The 19,825-nt window shown below is 46.2% G+C and overlaps 12 protein-coding genes across 12 annotated transcripts; 5 read left to right on the top strand and 7 right to left on the bottom strand.

The window, feature by feature from the left end:
- Positions 1 to 1,038: 1,038 nt before the first annotated feature.
- Positions 1,039 to 1,407, bottom strand: KUCA_T00000120001 (uncharacterized protein; the record flags this gene model as incomplete). Its single annotated transcript, XM_022604627.1, has 1 exon — positions 1,039 to 1,407. The coding sequence occupies one exon, from the start codon at positions 1,405 to 1,407 to the stop codon at positions 1,039 to 1,041; it is 369 nt and encodes a 122-aa protein (XP_022456177.1).
- Positions 1,408 to 1,575: 168 nt separating this feature from the next.
- Positions 1,576 to 2,613, top strand: KUCA_T00000119001 (uncharacterized protein; the record flags this gene model as incomplete). Its single annotated transcript, XM_022604626.1, has 1 exon — positions 1,576 to 2,613. The coding sequence occupies one exon, from the start codon at positions 1,576 to 1,578 to the stop codon at positions 2,611 to 2,613; it is 1,038 nt and encodes a 345-aa protein (XP_022456176.1).
- A 90-nt stretch (positions 2,614 to 2,703) lies between these two features.
- KUCA_T00000118001 (uncharacterized protein) lies at positions 2,704 to 4,767 on the bottom strand (the record flags this gene model as incomplete). The annotated part of the gene is made up of 1 exon (XM_022604625.1): positions 2,704 to 4,767. One exon carries the CDS (start codon positions 4,765 to 4,767, stop codon positions 2,704 to 2,706), a length of 2,064 nt encoding a protein of 687 aa, XP_022456175.1.
- A 338-nt stretch (positions 4,768 to 5,105) lies between these two features.
- Positions 5,106 to 5,633, top strand: KUCA_T00000117001 (uncharacterized protein; the record flags this gene model as incomplete). The annotated part of the gene is made up of 1 exon (XM_022604624.1): positions 5,106 to 5,633. One exon carries the CDS (start codon positions 5,106 to 5,108, stop codon positions 5,631 to 5,633), a length of 528 nt encoding a protein of 175 aa, XP_022456174.1.
- A 97-nt stretch (positions 5,634 to 5,730) lies between these two features.
- On the bottom strand, positions 5,731 to 6,819 carry KUCA_T00000116001 (uncharacterized protein; the record flags this gene model as incomplete). The annotated part of the gene is made up of 1 exon (XM_022604623.1): positions 5,731 to 6,819. The coding sequence occupies one exon, from the start codon at positions 6,817 to 6,819 to the stop codon at positions 5,731 to 5,733; it is 1,089 nt and encodes a 362-aa protein (XP_022456173.1).
- A 639-nt stretch (positions 6,820 to 7,458) lies between these two features.
- Positions 7,459 to 9,203, bottom strand: KUCA_T00000115001 (uncharacterized protein; the record flags this gene model as incomplete). The annotated part of the gene is made up of 2 exons (XM_022604622.1): positions 7,459 to 8,370; positions 8,439 to 9,203. 2 exons carry the CDS (start codon positions 9,201 to 9,203, stop codon positions 7,459 to 7,461), a joined length of 1,677 nt encoding a protein of 558 aa, XP_022456172.1.
- Positions 9,204 to 9,534: 331 nt separating this feature from the next.
- On the bottom strand, positions 9,535 to 12,582 carry KUCA_T00000114001 (uncharacterized protein; the record flags this gene model as incomplete). Its single annotated transcript, XM_022604621.1, has 1 exon — positions 9,535 to 12,582. The coding sequence occupies one exon, from the start codon at positions 12,580 to 12,582 to the stop codon at positions 9,535 to 9,537; it is 3,048 nt and encodes a 1,015-aa protein (XP_022456171.1).
- A 495-nt stretch (positions 12,583 to 13,077) lies between these two features.
- KUCA_T00000113001 (uncharacterized protein) lies at positions 13,078 to 13,545 on the top strand (the record flags this gene model as incomplete). The annotated part of the gene is made up of 1 exon (XM_022604620.1): positions 13,078 to 13,545. The coding sequence occupies one exon, from the start codon at positions 13,078 to 13,080 to the stop codon at positions 13,543 to 13,545; it is 468 nt and encodes a 155-aa protein (XP_022456170.1).
- Positions 13,546 to 13,827: 282 nt separating this feature from the next.
- On the top strand, positions 13,828 to 14,850 carry KUCA_T00000112001 (uncharacterized protein; the record flags this gene model as incomplete). Its single annotated transcript, XM_022604619.1, has 1 exon — positions 13,828 to 14,850. One exon carries the CDS (start codon positions 13,828 to 13,830, stop codon positions 14,848 to 14,850), a length of 1,023 nt encoding a protein of 340 aa, XP_022456169.1.
- Positions 14,851 to 15,422: 572 nt separating this feature from the next.
- Positions 15,423 to 16,193, bottom strand: KUCA_T00000111001 (uncharacterized protein; the record flags this gene model as incomplete). Its single annotated transcript, XM_022604617.1, has 1 exon — positions 15,423 to 16,193. The coding sequence occupies one exon, from the start codon at positions 16,191 to 16,193 to the stop codon at positions 15,423 to 15,425; it is 771 nt and encodes a 256-aa protein (XP_022456168.1).
- A 366-nt stretch (positions 16,194 to 16,559) lies between these two features.
- Positions 16,560 to 17,150, top strand: KUCA_T00000110001 (uncharacterized protein; the record flags this gene model as incomplete). The annotated part of the gene is made up of 1 exon (XM_022604616.1): positions 16,560 to 17,150. The coding sequence occupies one exon, from the start codon at positions 16,560 to 16,562 to the stop codon at positions 17,148 to 17,150; it is 591 nt and encodes a 196-aa protein (XP_022456167.1).
- Positions 17,151 to 17,256: 106 nt separating this feature from the next.
- KUCA_T00000109001 (uncharacterized protein) lies at positions 17,257 to 19,815 on the bottom strand (the record flags this gene model as incomplete). Its single annotated transcript, XM_022604615.1, has 1 exon — positions 17,257 to 19,815. The coding sequence occupies one exon, from the start codon at positions 19,813 to 19,815 to the stop codon at positions 17,257 to 17,259; it is 2,559 nt and encodes an 852-aa protein (XP_022456166.1).
- Between the last annotated feature and the right edge of the window lie 10 nt (positions 19,816 to 19,825).

Genomic DNA, 19,825 nt, shown 5'->3' with positions numbered 1-19,825 from the left:
TTGCGAAAGAGCTCTTGTTTTCACCCAGATCTGTTCGCACGGTAGTCTGCTCCTCAGTAGTAGGTGAGGTTACCAGTGGAACATAACCGGAATATCGTTATGGTTTGATGGTAGGATACCAGGCTCAAATTTACGGAGAAAAGATGGATTCTGAGGTCTGAAACAAAATATGCATAGTAATAATATAATTGCTTGATTTTCTTTCAAAAAATAGGAACGGCTTGTAAGTTAGCCATGACTCCTAGAACAGCATCCAATGTGGCCTACAATTCAGACGCATAATACAAGTAGTCAAGAAGAAGGCAGTCTATGAGTGGATAATGTGGCGAAAAATTCGCTAAAACTCTGCCTATCTTCTCCTAATCGATATTTCTCAGCCAATTTTTGATTTTGCCTCCAAACTCCATATATTGAACGAAATCACCGCTGTGGTTTCGCTGTCTGACCCAAGGTTGGGATCTCGATTTTCGCGTTTGGGCCAGTACACGCCCATCGGATCTGTAATTTGTAGGTACACTCCTGAATGATAACGCGACCTATGGCCGATCTCCCTAACAACAGACAGACCGAAGCTTTCAAAGTGATCTTCAGTTGAATTTTTATCTTTGAACTAATCGCTTTCCATACAAGCGATACATTCAGAATGAGGTAAGTGAATTGCCAGGCATGCCCTTTTGCTACTCGTTGATAAGGATGTCCGGAACTACCCGGCCGATACTAACGTGAATTTCACTGTTTGACAGCGGAAGGTTTGTGCGTGCTTCCAAATACCGTCACGTATTCGGACAATCCACCAAAAAAGAGCTTTGTTACGAAAACATCAAGGTCACGAACAATGCGTGGGACTCCAACTTGATTAAGTCGAACGGGAAATATCTCTCTGTCAACTGGGATGCTTCTGGAGGAGGAGCTTTTGCGGTGATTCCACTGACCGAGGTTGGAAAGGCACAGGACAAGGTCCCCTTGTTTAGGGGTCACACTGCAGCTGTTTTGGACACGGACTGGAGTCCTTTCCATGAAAATGAGCTTGTTTCCTCCTCAGATGATGGAAAGATTGCTTTGTGGGAGATTCCAGAGGGCTATTCTTTCAAGAACTTCACCGATTCCGACGGAGATATCAAGGATATCAAGCCTGTCAAGCTGCTGAGTGGTCACACACGTAAGGTTGGACATGTACAATATCATCCAATTGCAGAAAATGTGTTGGCATCGTCCTCTTTGGATTACACCGTCAAGTTCTGGAACCTGGAAACCGGCAAGGACGAGATCACCTTGAAGCACACCGACCTGGTCACATCGTTCTCGTTTAACTACAACGGTTCTTTGTTGGCCACAACATCTAGAGACAAGAAACTGCGTGTTTGGGATATCCGTACGGGAGAGGTCTTGAGTGAGGGCCCAGCCCATTCAGGAGCCAAGGCTTCAAGAGTAGCGTGGCTAGGAAACTCTGACAGATTGGTGACCACCGGATTCTCCAGATTATCGGACCGTCAACTGGGTATCTGGAACTCCAAGGATATTGGTGCTGGAGCAATTGGTGGCTTCTACAACGTTGACTCTTCCGCTGGTGTTCTCATGCCATTCTTCGATGATGCCACTAAGATTCTGTTTGTTGCTGGAAAGGGTGACGGTAACATCCGTTACTATGAGTTTGCGGATGACGAACTGTTCCCTCTTTCCGAGTATCAATCTACTGACCCACAGCGTGGTTTTGCATTTGCCCCAAAAAGATTTTGCAATGTGCAAGAGAACGAGATTGTCAAGGCGTTCAAGACCGTTCGCGATAACTCCATTGAGCCCATCTCGTTTATAGTTCCTAGAAGAGCTGAGATGTTCCAGGACGATATTTACCCGGATGCTCCAAGTGCCACTCCAGCATTGACTGCCAGTGAGTGGTTTGCGGGCAAGGAGGTTGCGGGTCCAATTCTGTTGTCTATGAGAGACATCTATGAGGGTAACGAGCCCACTTTAAGTGAATCGGTTGTTGCTCCTGTTGAGACTGCTAAGCCTAAGGAAGAGCCAAAGTCCGAGCCAAAGGCTGAACCAAAAGCTGAACCAAAAGCAGTCACCCCAAAGACCGAGCCAGCCGTTGCCAGTCCAGCCTTCACCAAGTCTGCCGAGAGAGGTGTTGAGACATTGCTAGGCACAAAGGAAGTCAACAGCTTGTTGGACAAAGTTAACAGCTTATCGGATGATGAAGCTCCTAAAGACAGCACCAGTGAGAACTGGGATGATGACGAAGACTACCAGGAAGCAAAGAAGAAGGTTATTGTTGAAGAAACAAAGCCTGAGCCAATTGCTGAAAAGGTGGTTGAAAAGACTCCGGAACCAAAGGTTGTTGAAAAGACCGTTGAAAAGACCCCAGAGCCAAAGGTTGAGGCCAAATCAGAGCCAGCCCCAGCTCCAGAACCAGTCAAGACTGAGCCAGTCAAGGCCGAACCTACAAAGACCACAGCCGCAGCCGGTGCCACTACTCTCAAAGGAACTGTGGAAAGACTCGCTTCTCTGGTCGATAAGCTGGAGTCGACCATTGAGGCCTTGACGAAGGCTAACCTCGATAAGGATGAAAGACTTGCCAGTTTGGAAGCCAAAATTGAGGGTCTTACCAAATAGGACTATTGATTATCGTTTTGCTTAGTACTGTATTTTTCGCTTCGCCGTAGACAATCAAAAGATTTGTTTTTTGGTAAGATACGCAATAGATCACCTCATAGATGATGAGAATAACACTGTCAACTTCTTCCTGCTCTTTTTGCCGGTGGTCGAGGCCTTCGCCTGTTGGATCAGAAGCTCGGTGTTCCAGTCATCTTCATCATCGTCTTCAATGGGGTCATCCACAGGTTTGATTATATCCGTTCCCCAAATCGTCTTAGTGGTCTCCCGTTGAGACGTGTGTGCTCTCGCATTAGTAGAGGAATGCTCGTGATCAGAACCGTCATCCTCAATTGCCGATAAAGTCCTATCAAACTCGTTCACTTGCTTATGAGGACGCTCGTATCCATAATCAGTCAATGGGATGTTGTTTTCATTCGAGTAGAATTCCAAGGTTTCCAGCTCCAGTCTCTTCTCAAACTTTCTCTTATCCTTATCCTCTCTCTGTCTGCGAGCATGTGTTCTATTTGACCTCTCCAAAAGGGCTTTGCTGAACTCTTTGAACACATCTGGGGGAAGAATGCTTCTTCTGTTCTTGGAGGAGCGTCTCGCTCTTTCGGTTGTTGCATTCAACTTTGGGGCACTATCGGGTTCTTCGAACCAGTCAAGTTCAAGGAAGGCTACTTCGGTTCCAAAAGGCAGATGGCCCAAATATTTGAATCTGTGCACCAGCTCAGAGTCAACCACTCCAAAATCGTAGTTGATGTTCTCGAGTCTTGCCTTGATGACGGCCGGCCACAGTGCTCTATCCTCGCCCAAAAGTGACACAATAATTCTCAAGTCAAGGCTCGAAAGAAAAAACTTGACCTTGGAGTTCGAGTCACTCTGGTAGAAGTAAAAACCACCGTCAAAATCGGGAATAGCTGTTGCGGAAAGACTGATGTTGGAAACACCGTCCACTAGTTCTGAAAGCTTCGTGGATGGGTCAGACGCCTTAGATTGTTGAAGGTTCAAGTTGAGATCTGTCATATGCAATGGGGTAGGTACACGTTCCTGTTCAGTTCGATGGAAGGACTCGTTCATGACGTCCAGAGTCATGTTGATATGGTCAATGGCGGACTTTGCAGCACTGTCATCTATGTTGTATAATGCCTTATCATTCTCGTATTGAGTCTGGATATCCGTGATCTCCTTCAAAAAGCTGTTTTTCACAAAAGGGAGACCAGCTTTCATTATTCGCGCATATTGAGAACAGGGATTGTCATTTGTGAAAGTCTCAGGAGTGGAGTCCTCGTTGACCCAAGGAATGTTCCCCATATACTCATCCTTGTACTGCGCTGGTAGAGGTAGAATCCTACTGGCGGGACGATAAACCAGCTGCAATAGCACATCTTCTCCAACAACAGGTTTTTCAAGTCTCTCGTCGATTCCGTTGATCAACACAGGAAGAGCGTCCACCGTGGTGATGTCTATTCCACACAATGGGCACTCCTTTTTCTTTTGTCTCCTCGGATCATTATTCTGGTGGCCCTTTCTCGTTTCTTCTGCCTCCATTAACCTGATGAAACATGTCAGACAAAATATGTGGCCGCATTTGGCCATTCTCGGGGCAACAAGGTCGTCCTCCAGACAGATGGGACACTGGGTATCATTTTTGGGGGCGATCACCCTCAATATGTATGTTTTGTCTAGGGGCACGTTTGGGTCCAGAAGCTGTTGTCTGTAGTCTCCTCGATAGTCTACCACGAACTTGTAGTTGACATTGATGTATTTCATGCCAGTTAGATGAAGACTGGTGGCACCTCTATTGTTGGACCTGGGTTTCCTCCTAGAGAGACCTCTATTAAACCCCTCTTCAGCATGCGCTGGAGATGAAAATTCAAGCAAATGACTTATATCAACAGCCCGCCGGTTCCTTCCGTTATATTTATTTGAGACTAGTTGCTCCTCTAGTCTCATATCAAAATCGAGATCGGGGATGTCCGGTCTGTTGAGAGCCTTCTGTCTGCCGTTCTTCCTCTTTCCAAAACTTGATCCTTCTCTGGCTCTGGGTCCGTTTTTCGACATGCTAGGCCTGGTGTTGGTGCCGGGAAGTCTCAGAGCCGGAACAACATTAGCAGGTCTTGTGATCCCTGTAGCCGGTACTTTGAAATCCTTCTCCTTGGGCGCGGACATTTTCTAGAAGCAAGGTAGTCAGTATAGCGACCAGACAGTAGCAATGCACGACTTTTATGCTCCGAGGGAGAATAACTCGCCGCTTTTGGTGGCAATATTCTGACCGTTCGAAACAGTAATACCAAGCCGGTACAACGTGCGGGCTCGGTCATATCAAGACCTAAGGAAGTGTGGAGCCCAAAAAATCTAACCGCAACTTTTTTGGGGTGGCGTGCGGCTCAATATGGTATTTTTGAGAGAGCCACGACTTCCAATCCGAAAGGCACCTTCGTGTCTGAAAGGTGTCACTGTGCTGTTAAGTGATCTGGATATATGGTCCTTTTGATCAAACAAATTCCATGGGCGAGCGCAAGAAAGTCAATCTCAGCTCAGTGGTTGCTTTGCGTACCGAATGCGATGAGACATTGCCGCAGGCGTTGGCCTCGCTGAAGTATACAGAGAGCTTTACAGTGGTGGATACAAGGTTAGCGCTAGGGCTGTTATCGGTGGCCATTGCAGGTGGTCTCTACTACTACGAGAAAAAGTTTGGAGATGACTTGAAAGATCTGTTTTACTATTACTTGCTTCTTGGAGGTGTTACTACTTTCTTTGTTCTGAATGGTTTGCTGTATCTGCATGCCCAGTACGTGCAAAAGAACACGAAGTACGTTGGTTACAATAAGGATAAGAAGGTGGTGATAGGCACGTCCACAAAAAACGCAACCACACCGGTATATGACGTTGAATTTAAGGTGGGGGATTCGCCAGTGGCAAAGGACTCGATCAGTTTCTCTGAACTGTTCACCGAAGATGGGTATCTGAAGCTCGACAGTTATATTGGGTTTATCAAGAAGAATCTGGAGAAAGTTTCGAAGAAGTCGACATGAGGAAGCTTGATAGAATAACATTATCCAGGAAATTTGAGAAAGCGCAGAAAAAAACGTTAATTGTTATAAAATATCGTATATAAAAAAAATCCCCGCTCTAAGCAGCTTTAATCTGAGTGTCTATGGTGGAAAGACTGCGAATAATCTCCCATGGAAGGTAAGGCAACAAACGCACAATAGGAACCAATGCTCCATAAAGAGCATATCCCCATACCCCGCGCTCGCCTGTGATTGCTAATTGAGCTATTCTTTTGCCCAATTTGTCCACATCCACAATAGGAGCAAAGAAACTCAGGTGCTTCATGTCAAGGTCTCTGAACATGACCGAAGACATCTGACCAGGCGTCATGGTTGCCACGTGCAACGTATCATCTTCTTCGTGAGCCAAAGAGTCCATTGCCTGGATCAAAGCAGCTTTTGAGGCCGAATACATGGATAGTCTGGATGGCCCTAGATATCCCAGTACCGAGGCAATGTTGATCACAGATAGAGACGTACGTGCATTGTTCTTGGTGTTGAACTCTTTGTGCAGCCCCACAACAGCCTTCGTGAGAGCAATTGGGGCAAAAACATTTACCTCCAATATATTACGGGTCTTTTCCTCGGAGATTTCCAAGAATGTCTCGTTCTGGCGGACACCAGCGTTGTTGATGAGAATGTCAATCTTCTCTCCTCTTCTTGAGACTGTGGACAGAATTTCCTGCGTGACCATCCCAGTCTTAACCTTATTCGCCAAATCACACTTGTAGTAAACTACATTGGATTGGGAAGATACCTCAATAGTATCCACAACAAATATTGTTCCTAAATTGAAGCTTTTGGGATCTTCACTGTAGAGCTGGAGGAAGGCATTCACAATGCCTTTCCCCAAACCACGCGCTCCCCCGGTCACAATTATGTTCACCTTTGTGTTCCTGGGCCCCAAAACGGTCATTGGACCGCGGATCTTTTTCACGTGGCTTAACCACCTCAAGACCCATAGCACATCAGTTGCAAGGGACAACCATATGAGCAGCGACGATCCAGATAAAAGGTATATTGGAACAGAAAATGTCCATGTATACAAAGAATGGAAGACGGTTCTCAAAAGCAAGTGAACCGCATGGTCCAGTGAAAAGGGAGATGCCAAAACCACTAAAGGTCTGGGATTGAAAGGACTGAATTTTTCACTATGTCTTGAAGTCATTGTATAGCGAGCATAAAGTATAGCAAGGTAGCAAGTTTTCAAACAAGTTTTGTCTTTCGGACACCGTCTGCACTTAAAAAGTCTCGGATCCGAACAGGTAAGAGCTTGTGTCCCCTTCTGCGTTACTTCGAGGATTACGTGAACGCATCAATTAAATCATTCTGGAAGCGTGCATGAATGATAAGCTCCAGGTGTGTACTGATCAAGTTTTGTTAAGCGTAAAAGGGTCCTTGAACCAAGATTATTAGATATGAAGAGAATATTTTGTTTGGCAATTCTATTTCTTTCAGATCATATCTGCTAGAAGATACCATTATATTATCATGTTTCGGCCATTCCACCCTTTCGTAGCTTGTTTCATGCACGACAGACTTCTGCGCGCCGCGCACCGGTGGTTAGACTCGGAACTTCTAATTGAGTCCTAAAGGATTATATTTGACTATATCTGCATGAAATTATGACATTAATGGTCCTGCTTTCTATTAAAAACTTATAGATCGCACAGATGTAATAGCTTCCATGTCCTCAAGTCAAGGGTATAGATTCAAGACTGACGGGCGCACTGAGGTTGCCTTATTTATCATTTGTTGAAATTCTCACACTCAAGAGTCGAACTCAGACTCAACTCATTTAAATTCACTAGTTTTTGTTAACAGACCTCGACAGGTTCAAACCAGCAATTTTCTGGTTGTAGGCTGTTGTAGGGTTCCACTTTCTAATACTTCTGATATCGTCTGAGGAATGGCCCGGAATGCGGATATTCCAGTTTCTTTCGAGATGCAGCTGGATATCCTTGACGTCAATGGTGTCAGCCTTGCGGTGTTTGGCCAAACGACAGGCAAATCCAGTCACGCTGGTCACAAACTCGTCAGCCAAATCCAGCAATAGCTCTTCAACATCACCGTCTATCACCACCTCTCCATCTCCCTCATCAGCACCAACACTTCTCACCAACTCCTTCAGTTTTCTCTTGTGCAAAACTCTATCGCCTTCCATCTCAAAAACAGGAGGTCTGACCAAGGTGGGTGTAGTTAATGCGGGAGCATTCACGGCAGTTCCACCCAAAATACTTGGCCTGTTATTTTGCTTCGTCGAAACTGGCTTGGGCAATTCCACCTTCAAATCCTCCGTAATCGGGTTTGTGGGAACCACGGGTTTTGTGATGTTAGCTCCAAGTTGACCGGCAGTTGGATGAACAGCACCCATGGCACCTGGTCTGGCTGCTGCATTAACCATTGTCACCGGAGTTCCAGGAGCTTGCGACGCACCAGTAGCAGGCCCTGATGGCTGCTGCATCCCTCCCATAGCAGCCGGTACACCTGGAGTCTGGGATCTCTGCGGCATTGGAGTCTGAGACATAGAGCGTTGTGCTTGTTGCTGTTGAGCTTGTTGTTGTTGTTGTTGCTGCTGCTGATGGCTGAACTGTTGACCCTGAGAAACCTGTTGCTGCGGGCGAATCTGAGCCTGTTGTGCCGCACCAGCTGCCTGCTGAGCCTTCTGTTGCTGCATTAGACGCATCTGTTGCAATTGAGCCTGTTGTTGTGGAGTCAGCTGGAAAATCTGGGGTTAGTATACTAGGTGGATTCGGACACATAGTGACACAGTGACACAATACTTACGTTTGGAGGATACTGCTGGTTTCCGATTGCCCTCTTCTGAGCCATCGCAGCCGCATTTGGGTTCTGGGCACTCTGGCCGCTTCCTCCCGCAACAGTGGCCGTTTGTGCAATGCTTGGTGATCCAACAACAGGTGACTGTGACTTCATCTTAGCATTCTGGTCGAGATTAGGAATCTGGGGACGAAGCTGTTGTATCTGCTGCGATAATTGGGTCGCGATATTTCTGGCCTGATTGAAACTGACATTCAACGCGACTTCCTTCTGGGCCAACGCCTGTCTTTCCTGGTCAGTGATGTTGGCATTGCTCTGGGCAGCTGCCACAGTTCTCAGCTGAGCCTGAATTCTTTCAAGAAACTTACGTGCCTCTTGAAATTTTTGCACTGCCATCGCCAACTGCTGTTTCGTCTGAGACTGTTGCTGCTGCTGATTGGCAGCAATCGGCGTATTTCCGCTAGGCTGGTTCTGGCTCTGTATTCCAGCCCTAGTATCTCCCATCTGCGGCGATGGAACCACGCCTTGCGACGATTGTTGTTGTTGCATCTGTTGACGCTGGAGCTGCAGCGTTTTCTTGTATTCTATCAGAATGCTTTTGATGCTTTCTGCCTTTTGAGAGTGCTGTCTACCGGCAGGAGTCTGTAGACCGGCTTGTTTCGCGGCATTCAATTCGTACTCAAACTGCTTCGCCAGCTGCTGGGCCTGAGCAGGCTGGATTGACATGTGTCTGGGCTGACTCTGGCCTTGTTGAGATTGTTGGTTTGGCATCATTTCGAGGATTGATCAGATGGATGTAATTGGCGAAAACACTGTATAGATGTCCTGATTTGCTAACAAACAAATAATCAAATCCAGCAAATTTACTTCAACAACAAGCAACTTCAATTTATTTGATCGATTAGTGAACACGATTGATGCAGGACTTAAACATCAACAGCTCATGTTCGGTTCAGCCCGAGTTCACAAGAAGGAAGGATTGAGAACGCTGTCAGAATTCATCGTGTCAGCAGAGCACCTTGATATATTTCTCTCTATATATAGCGATCTGATAAACACCAATTAAACACCTAAATACACCCAAATATTACAAATATTACAAATATTACATACCAACTCCCAAAATCAAGGCACGTCCACTACCTGTTGGACTCGCCACCGAGAACATTATCTGATTCGGCATTCTGCTCAGCAAAGTCACGTCTGATGCTGGTAACACCAAAGTAAGTCTGAAGCTGAAGCCAGGTGAAAGCTGAATTGAAAAGAAATGAACTGATTCTTTTCCAAAAACAATCAAAGTCTTACTAAAAGGCTCAAAGACAACATTGGAGCATCTGAAACCAAATTCAATGGTTTTGGGGGTAGTGACGTACAAGCTCTTTGACATCACAACGGCATATCTTTCATACACCAGCAAGTACTCTGTAGCAGACACCTTGAACATTCCACAACTTGGCTCATCTTTGATTCTGGCGAATAAATTCTCTGTGTCGCGATCCATGTGATCTTTTGACTCTGGAATTGAGATCATTGCCTGGGAAGATATGTTTGCTAGACCAAACCCCATCTTTTGGCTGGTTATGGCGAAAAACTTCTCGAACGCATATAGACCAGTAACGTCGACAATCCTGCAGTTCATTTTCTCTTTCAGAACTGGAGCATCCTTAACGATGTCCCATCCAAACACTTTCAGGTTTTTGGACCCAACATCCAAATATTCGATGATGCTGAGGGAACCCATGGAATGTCCAACGGTGAAGTAGCGTACATTCTTGCGTTCAATTTCAACGGTTTTCAGAGGAAGACGAACGCTGGGGTCATTGGCAAGTCTGGAGAGATCTTTCAGAGACATCGAGGTCAGAGTGGAAGACTTGAGCAGGAAGACACGTTCTAATTGGTCAACCACCTGCACTTTGAAGATAGGTGCGTCATCAAGGGCCTTTTTCCACGTCTTGGACTGCTCCTTGATATAGAGTCCAGTTATGCAGCCAATCAGCATGAACTTCTGGTTGTTGTAGGAAAATACTGCACCAGAAACTGGTCTCGAGGAAATCTCTGATTTTTGAGTAGAAGGCCGCATTTCATCCATAACCTGTTCCAAAGGGTCTGTATCCCAGATCTTGGGAGAGCCTTGTGGTTCCCTGGAACTAAACACTTCACTATCCAGAGCACCAAGCTTTACCATTTTCATTGCCCATCTATAATACAATTCCTTGGCCTTTTTCAGATGGCTTATCACCAAATCCACGCTGGCGCTATCCGAATCACCAAGCACGAAACCCTTTTTGGAATCTTCAAGCTCCCTTATTCTGAACGTAAAAAGATCCCTATCCAAAGTGAGACTTACCACACTCGATCTTGATTGGATCGTCGATATGGTTCTCACGGAACTTGCTCTTGAAAACTCAGCTCCAGATCCATCACCTACCAACTCCACATCCAACTTCTGGATCGCTATGGGGCAGGTCAGTACCTCAAACCCTGCGGGTTTGGCCTTTTTCAGCAGGACGACATAGTTATCCAAAATTCCCAGATGGCAGTTCGAGTATCCGGTATGAGATTTGCGTTTAAGCGCAAATATTCCTCGTGACCTGCGGTTTCTGCTGTTGATATTCACGATCTTTGCGTAATGCTTGAAGTTAACGTGATCCCAAATGCGCATATCTTCCTGAATTTTGAGATATCCACATCCTTTTCTTGCTAGAGCATCCAGTTTCTGCTTTGTGCCCATTAGCTTGTGCGAAAGTTTGGTGTTTCCGCGTTTCGTCAATAGTTCAGCGATGGAAGAGAGCGACACATTCAGACTTCCAAACCTCGTACGCAAATAAAATAGAAAAAGCTCACGACCATTCACATCAACACGTCCAGGGTATCTTTTATCCACCTCGTCAAACCAAAGCACCAAGGGACTGTCTCTGGTCGTAACAAGCAGCGAAACGATCTTGGAACCTTTCTTGAAGTAATTCAGGATAGCTTGTTTGGAGTTTGTGTACCAGTTGAAGTAGATGTCAGCGAATTGATCTGGGTCAATAAACATCTGTTTTCGCACAAGGTCAACCAATGGAATCAGAAGATAATCTCGATGTAGTCTGTAGACCTCTAGAATGGGCTCAAACAGGGTTTCAGGCACTTCTGAGTCGAATCTCACGAGACTCTCTTTCTTCTTGGAAAATTCAGACTGGAAGAATGCGACTCTTTTGAAATTGTTGCTGAGTCTCACCTCCAAAAAGACCGGCTCGAACAGCTGACATTGGTATTTGAACTCTTTCTCTCCAATTCGATCACGCAAAGCAACACCTTCTTCTTCTGACAAGCCCCAATAGGTATACCAAGAAACTTGCTTTCCATTGAGTATCGACTCTCTCTCCTGGGATGGATATAGCTCTGCCAATTCTCTGTATATGCTCTTCAGGTCCTGCGTCTCCTCGCACTCACCTTCGATCTCCGGGATCTCAAAACTCATGTCTGCGGGTGTCTCTAGTCGCACCTCAGAAAAAGGCAACTTCGGCATTGAGACTGGCAATTCAGAAGCTGTGGAATTCTCTGGTACAGCCGATTCATCGGCAAGATCAGCATTGTAAAGAAAGTTGTTGAAAGCGGTGTCTGGAACTTCGAGCAAATCTTCCTCGTCGGATGATAGGTCCAGCTCCATGGAAGGACTTGACATGTGGGTTCTCCATGGTTCAGAATAGGCCGAGTCTATTGATGTCTCGGAAATGATAGAGGCTCTGTCGCGCAACAGAGTCGACGAAGCAGTCAATCGCGGCGCTATAGAGTCCAGAACTGGTAATCCAGACTGATATCGTGCAGGTGACCTCGCCGGAGAAACAGGCGAACGGATTGACGATCCAATTGGAGAACCCAATGGTGATCTCTCGGGGCTATAGGCATGTCGTATAGGAGATGATCCCGGAGATCGCTGATTGGCAAAAGATCCCGAAGATTGCGAACTATCCGTCGTCGAAAAGTCTTTTGGTGGAAGCGGCGGAGGTTTTGTAGTTTCCTCGGTGGTCTCTGCGTTCTCACTAATTGGTAGTCGGGGTCTCCTTATTCTCGTTGGTTGTCTCTTGATCGGGTCTGCCGAGGGTAGCAATTCCGGCACCGCGGGTTTTTCCGCAGCTATACAGAATTTTTTCCAGGTCTCGCTGTCCATTGGAGCAAAATATTCCGTATTCTAGCAAGGGAAACAAAATAACAGTCAAGGCCGCAACAAATAGTGGTAGGTATGCTACATATACATTGAGGTCTGGAGTAGTCTTCAAGGGTAAATAAAGTCCGGTCGTGCATCTGTCAATGACTGGCACACGACTCCAAGTCCAGCTTTTTGCCCATTATGTGATCATGGAAACGTTTAATTTGGAACAAATGATATCCACCGGAGCCAAGACTCGACGGAACTCTAGTTTCTGTGTTTTCACGTCTTACTGGAAGATTTTCCCGAAAAAATTAGACTCTTTCCGTGCCTCAAACACCTCTTTTGCCTGTCTAGGCTTATCTACTCAGCAGAGTCAGTTCTCAAGGAAGTGTCCCCATCAATTGATTATTTTTTTTTGTTTGGAAATAGGCATGAGAAAAATTTCAAACGTGTCTCTATTCTGAAGATCTTTCTTTCTCTTCTTCCTGGCAATCCCTGTCCCATCACAACAAAATGTCGTTTGCCGATTACTCGAAAGCTCTTGATCTCCTCAAGGAATACCCAACCAAAGACGGTCTTGATGTCAAGACACTCATGGACTCCGCCGCCAGAGGTGGTTTGACCTACAACGACTTTTTGGTGCTTCCAGGCAAGATCGATTTCCCCTCTTCGATTGTTTCTTTGGACTCAAAGTTGACCAAGAAGATCTCGCTGAGAACTCCTTTTGTGTCTTCGCCTATGGACACTGTCACTGAGGCCAACATGGCCATTCACATGGCTCTGCTCGGTGGTATTGGTATCATCCACCACAACTGTACTGCTGACGAGCAGGCCGCCATGGTCAGAAAGGTCAAGAAGTACGAGAACGGTTTCATCAATGACCCTGTTGTTGTTGGACCAACCATCACCGTCGGTGAGGTGAGATCCATGGGACAGCAGTACGGATTCACCTCCTTCCCCGTCACCGGTATGTCTTACTAATCTTACTCAGCCCTACACTCACACCGAATCTCCCAAATGATGAACAACAAACTATTAATAACTTTCGTTCTTCCGCAGTTAGATCAAACGATCGTGAGGAAACCATAATTTAGCTGATAGAAAGGAAAGTTGGTGTGTTTGGAGAGGCTTGCGTATAGTACGCGTCGTTTCATCTTACTAACTTAAGCAGAGACCGGAAAGGTTGGTGGAAAGCTCATTGGTATTGTCACGTCGCGTGACATCCAGTTCCACGAGGATGACAAGTCGTTGATCACCGAAGTGATGACCACCGAGTTGATCACTGCCAAGCAGGGTATCGACCTGCTTGACGGTAACGACGTTCTGAGAAAATCCAAGAAGGGTAAGCTTCCAATCGTCGACGAGGAGGGTAACCTTGTTTGTATGGTTTCGCGTACCGATTTGCAGAAGAACTTGGATTACCCATACGCTTCCAAGTCGTTCAAGTCCAAGCAGCTGCTGTGTGGAGCTGCCATTGGTACTATCGAGGCTGACAAAGAGAGATTGACCAAGCTGGTTGCTGCCGGTTTGGACGTCGTCGTCTTGGATTCCTCGCAGGGTAACTCTGTGTTCCAGCTGAACATGATCAGATGGATCAAGGAGACCTTTGCTGACTTGCAGGTCATCGCTGGTAACGTGGTGACCAGAGAGCAGGCTGCTTCCCTGATCGCTGCTGGTGCAGACGGTTTGAGAATCGGAATGGGTTCCGGCTCCATCTGTATCACCCAGGAGGTCATGGCCTGTGGTAGACCTCAAGGTACTGCCGTGTACAACGTGTGCGAGTTTGCAGCCAAGTTTGGTGTCCCCTGTATCGCTGACGGTGGTGTCCAGAACATTGGTCACATCACCAAGGCCATTGCCCTGGGAGCCTCTTGTGTCATGATGGGTGGTATGTTGGCTGGTACCACCGAATCCCCAGGTGAGTACTTTTTCCGTGACGGTAAGAGACTCAAGGCCTACAGAGGTATGGGTTCCATCGAGGCCATGCAACAGACCTCTACCAACGCCAATGCCTCCACCTCCAGATACTTCTCCGAGAGTGACAGCGTTTTGGTTGCTCAGGGTGTTTCTGGTTCTGTTGTCGACAAGGGTTCTGTGACCAAGTTCATTCCATACCTGTTCTCTGGTCTCCAGCACTCTTGCCAGGACATTGGAGTCAAGTCCACCGAGGAACTTCAGCAGAAGGTACAAAGTGGTGATGTCAGATTCGAGTTCAGAACCCCATCTGCTCAGTTCGAGGGTGGGGTCCACAACTTGCACTCTTACGAAAAGAGACTTCACAACTAGAAGAATTTAATATCTAAACCATAGGGATACGGTGTTAACCTAAAATATAATTCGATTTTGGTATCAGATAGTAGGGTATTAGAGGGTATAACAGGCATGAAAAGTTGTGAGGAAGTGAAAAGTCGTGTGGACACGACCGAATCCACGGTGTAGGGGTTATGATATAGAATATCGAATATGGAATGTATACTGGTACGGATATGGTGGAATGTAGAGTGTCATAAGACATAACAGGGTTCGATAAGTTGGTTAGAATCATAATGGACAGGGTTTTCATAGTATGGTCATGGTATTGTAAAGTACATTAGATACGAATCAAGATGAAAATCTTGGAATATAGTAGGCATTTTTAGTATAGTCTGTATAGTACACCTTTCTATACTTTGAAGTTCACTACTATAACTCCCTGCTTGAAGCACCGTGAAATCGTCTAGCCTTGCCCTGAACCCTAGCAAATTATCTCTTCAATAATCATTCCCATCGTCATCCTTTAACTCAGTCTACAAGTCCTTTATTACGTAAATTTTTTTTATAATCAAATGTTACAAAGAAAAACTTGGCTGAAGATGCATTTAAACAGTCTCCAAAACAACATCCTTGAACTCAGTGTTAACCTTCTTTCCCTTCTCCTCAGCAGAACCCTCACCGTGCAAAGCCAACAGAGAACCCAGGTCAAAGGCAGGTTGCTTCAACAGCTTAACCTTTCTGATGTGGATGTTCTGCAATGGCAAGATGGTTCTGGTGGCCTTCTCGATGTCACGTCCGATAACATCTGGAATCAACTTGGAGGTCAATTGGGCCAAAGTGGAGTTAGCAACCTCTCTGGTCATGATCTCGGACATCTTCTTTCTAACCTCTCTCAACTTGGAGGATTGAGCGTAAGAGGTCTTCTTGACTTGGTTTGGCTGTCTCTTGGTGAAGGCAATAGCGAAGATTCTGATAACGTAGTCATCAGCAGTCTTGACGGTAACATTGGCCTCAATCACTGATTGCCACTTTCTGACCAAGGATCTGATCTTGTCAGAGGTGAAGTCCATACCGTGGAAGTTGGTGAGCAGGTTCTTGTCCTGGACAGCGTCAACTCTCAACTTGATCTTCTTGAACGAGTGCTCGTCGGACTCTTGCAAGTCAGCGAGGCAGACCTCGATGACACGGCCCTTCAAACCATCGGCAGCGTTCTTCAAACCGGTGGACTTGTTGATCAAGGTCTTACCAACGTTTCTGTTGGTGTAGGTGACTGGGGCCTTGATGTCAAACCACTCCTTTCTGGTGAATGGGTCAACGACCTTCTTCTTAAGACCTTTCTTTCCCTTGGAAAGTCTCTTGTTCTTACCGATAGCCATATTGTGATTATTTGGACTTGTGTTGTAAGTGCTTGGAGTGGTACTTTCAATGAAGAGTTTGAACTTTTTCAGATGAGAAACCCAGTACGGGTGCCGGGTCGCTTAGTCGTGCGGGCATCAAATACTCGAAGTTTTTTCTCCACTATGGGAAAGGGTGTTTAAGCCCTGTGTATGGTCATGTGACTCTTTTGACTGAAGTGCACTACTTCTTTGTGATGTGTGCACTACCCACTTCCAAGGGATGTCACGTGAGTGTTTGTGGCACGACTTCTGTTTGTTTACATTTCCCTGGCTGGTATTAACTTCTCCGGTACCTGAAAGATACCTGGCAAGATCCTGGCAAGGCTCACTGCTTTTCTGCTAACTATGTCTTCTCAGAACTCAGTATCGCTAAAGGTTGGTCTCGTTGGAGATGCTCAGATTGGCAAGACGTCGCTAATGGTTAAATACGTGGAGGGATGCTTCAACGAGGATTACACACAGACACTCGGGGTGAACTTCATGGAACGGTCAATCCTCATAAAGAATACACAGATAACGTTCTCGATTTGGGATTTAGGTGGAGAAAGAGAGTTTCTCAATATGCTACCGTTGGTTTCTAGCGATGCCGTTGCCATTCTATTTATGTTCGATCTGACCAGAAAGTCTACCTTGAACTCTATCAAAGAGTGGTACAGGCAGACCAGAGGATTCAACAAAACGGCCATTCCGTTCCTGGTGGGAACAAAGTACGATCTCTTCATAGACATGCCAATGGAGGATCAAGAAGAGGTGACTACACAGGCGCGCAAATTTGCAAAGGCCATGAATGCCAGTCTCATCTTCTGCTCCACCAGCGCCTCCATCAACATCCAGAAGATCTTCAAAATTGTCATCAGCAAAGCATTTGATTTGAGACTCACCATTCCAGAAGTGACACATATAGGTGAGCCAATCCTGCTATATCAGGGCGTGTAGAAGCGGCCTTTTCATTTGCTCGTTGATCCAGATACCCCGGGGAGTTCCTTTTATGCATTCATCTTATTCGTCACATGCCTATTTAAATAAACGATAGGTCGTTTTTTCAACTCGATTCGCCCATTATTTCCTGTAGCAACTCATCCTTCTTGAAAACGTTCACTATCTCGTCCTCTACCACGTTCAGCTTCAGCATCCTCAGACGTTCACCTCTCAAATTCTGTTGGCTAATGATCCCGTTCTCCACGAGATCCTTGACCACAAAGCTGAACCCGGGAATACGAATATTGGAACCATTGACATTGAACAGCTTTGCAAATGTCACCTTCTCGGCCTCCAAGCTCTCCTTGAGGCGCTTCATATAGTTGACCTTCAACTGGTTCTCCAGCTCGTAGATCACGTCTCCCATGGAGTTCTCTTCCAAACCAGACCTTCTCTTTCTCAATACCAAGCAGTAAAGAAAGAGCTTACCCAAAAATGGCAGAGTATTCAGATAGCTGGATGTGGGAGACGTAGTTGACCCGGTGACCGCTTTCATGATGTGATCCATGTGAACTGTGTATATTCCTTTCTTCTCCTTCTGCTGAAGGGGACTCAGTCCCATGAACTCCAATTCTGCAATCTCCACCGCTCGCATGCAAATCATCAATGCCCTTCTGGCATCTCCACTGACACTGGCGACTTTTCTAGCAGCAAACTCAATGGCATCCTTGCTGATGGCCATCTTATCGCTCTGGACCCTATTTAGCTTATTCAGCCTGTGCCTGATAATTTCGGCGAGTTCCTTGAAGTTATACCCACGAAATTGAACTCTTGTCAATCCCAGGCGACTGGAGATCTTGTTGCTGAGAAGACGCTCCGGCAAATCCATGGTATTAGCAATAGCAATAACGATAAGCTTCGAATTCGCGTAACTTGGCCAGTTGAAGAAGTTGTACATAACACTTTGGTTTTTGGTGAATACCTGATCCAGCTCATCCATTAGAACTACAAGTGGTCTCTTGGCCTTTCCATTCACGAACCAATCCTCCAATAGTAAAGCAGCGTTTTCCGAAGAGATTCTGCGTCCATCGATCATCTTCCAAAGACTATCGTAGGTAGCCGACGGAGAAATCAGTTTGAGTCCATTGATTTCGGTAAAGTCGAACTGCAAATCTTCCTGGAGCTGTTTAACAACTTCCCTGACGGTGGCTGTTTTCCCCGTCCCTGGGGTTCCACTCACGTAGAGACAACATCCAGTTTGGGACTGAATGGCATCTTCCAGTGAGGTATAAATAGTAGCAAACTCTTCTTCCCTGCAAGGCAAGGCGTTAAGTTTGGCACCAGTATGCAAACGTTTCCTAGTTTGGATGAAACCTTCTAGTGTTGTGACTTTATCCACTTCATGCTTTTCACCAACAGGCTCTATTTGCTCGGTGCTTTCAAGCTTCGACATACGTGGTTGTTGAGGCAAGTGTGGCACGGCCATTTCCTCTTTGAATTTCAATGATTTTTGAAGAAGATCAGATATTCTCTGTTTATTCTCGCGCTCCCGATAGAATTCGTTCTCTTTGTTCCTTGGTCGTCCCCGAGGCTTCGGAGTTTCAGATTCGGAATCAGATTCTGCTTCCTCCTCCTCCGGTGTCTCACTCTTCTTTGGAGTCCTTCTAGGTCTTCCGCGGGGCTTTGGAGTTTCAGATTTGGGTGTGGGTTTTGGTGTGGCTGGCTTTGGCGTTTTGCTTGGAGTCTTGCTTGGTGTTTTGCTGAGGGCTTTCCTTGGTCGCCCACGTGGTTTTGGGGTGTCTGACTTGTCGGCGTCTGCTTGAATCTTTTTAGGCCTTCCAGGGCGCCTTTTCGTGGGATTTTCGGGAGCTTTAGTCTCTTTAAAATCGTCATCGCTACCTGAAATATTCTCTGGTTCAGACTCTGAATCCAGGTCGTCGGCTCCGCTTTCAAATTGTTCACTATCCCTATCATTCTCAGGTTCTCCTTCTGAACCTTCTTTGACAACTACAGACTTCTTGGAGGAAACAGTCTTCGGGGCCCTGCCCCTTCTCGTTTGTGGCGTTTTTGGGGTCTTGACTTGCACTTCGTTGTCGTCCTCTTTTCCATACAGCAGTGCACGCAGCTTTGCAAAAAAACCCACAGAATCACTTTGTAAATTAGGATAATACTCTGTCCAGTCGAACTCTGCGCAGGACTGTTCTCCGTCGTAGGCTCCAACGCACACAAAAACACCGGATCTCTGTTCAGCTGGAACCAAATCGAAATCACTCCGTGACACTACCCGAACAGTGTCAACAACATCTTTCAAAAGCAGTTGTCTCTTCAAGGGAACCACTAGCACCTCTGTCGGCTGTTGGGAAGCTGAGCTGGAAGACGTTCCAGAGACCTTTCTCTTCTTCGGGGACAGCAAGTCCTTTGGTATATCGGAGACTTTCACCAATTGCGCCACCAAAACCTCCAGGTAATCTTTAGTGCCCATTAACACGTCTGTGACGAGCAACAAGGAGTTATTTTGGTGAACAATTGCAACACCTACTTTGATCTCCATCTCTCCAGCCGTGTGCTTCACCGTCAGCTTGGTCTGGCTATTGGACTTCGTCGAGCCTCTTCTAGGTTTTCTGACTTCATCATCATCAAAGACAATTTGCCATTGACCCATCTGATGGGGGTTCGAAGCCATCTTTGCAGAT

Source organism: Kuraishia capsulata, genomic scaffold (genome assembly GCF_000576695.1).
Source record: "Kuraishia capsulata CBS 1993 genomic scaffold, Kuraishia_capsulata_scaffold_1, whole genome shotgun sequence".
In the NCBI taxonomy this organism is placed as follows: Eukaryota; Fungi; Ascomycota; class Pichiomycetes; order Pichiales; family Pichiaceae; genus Kuraishia; species Kuraishia capsulata.
This window is presented reverse-complemented; position numbering and strand designations above follow the sequence as displayed.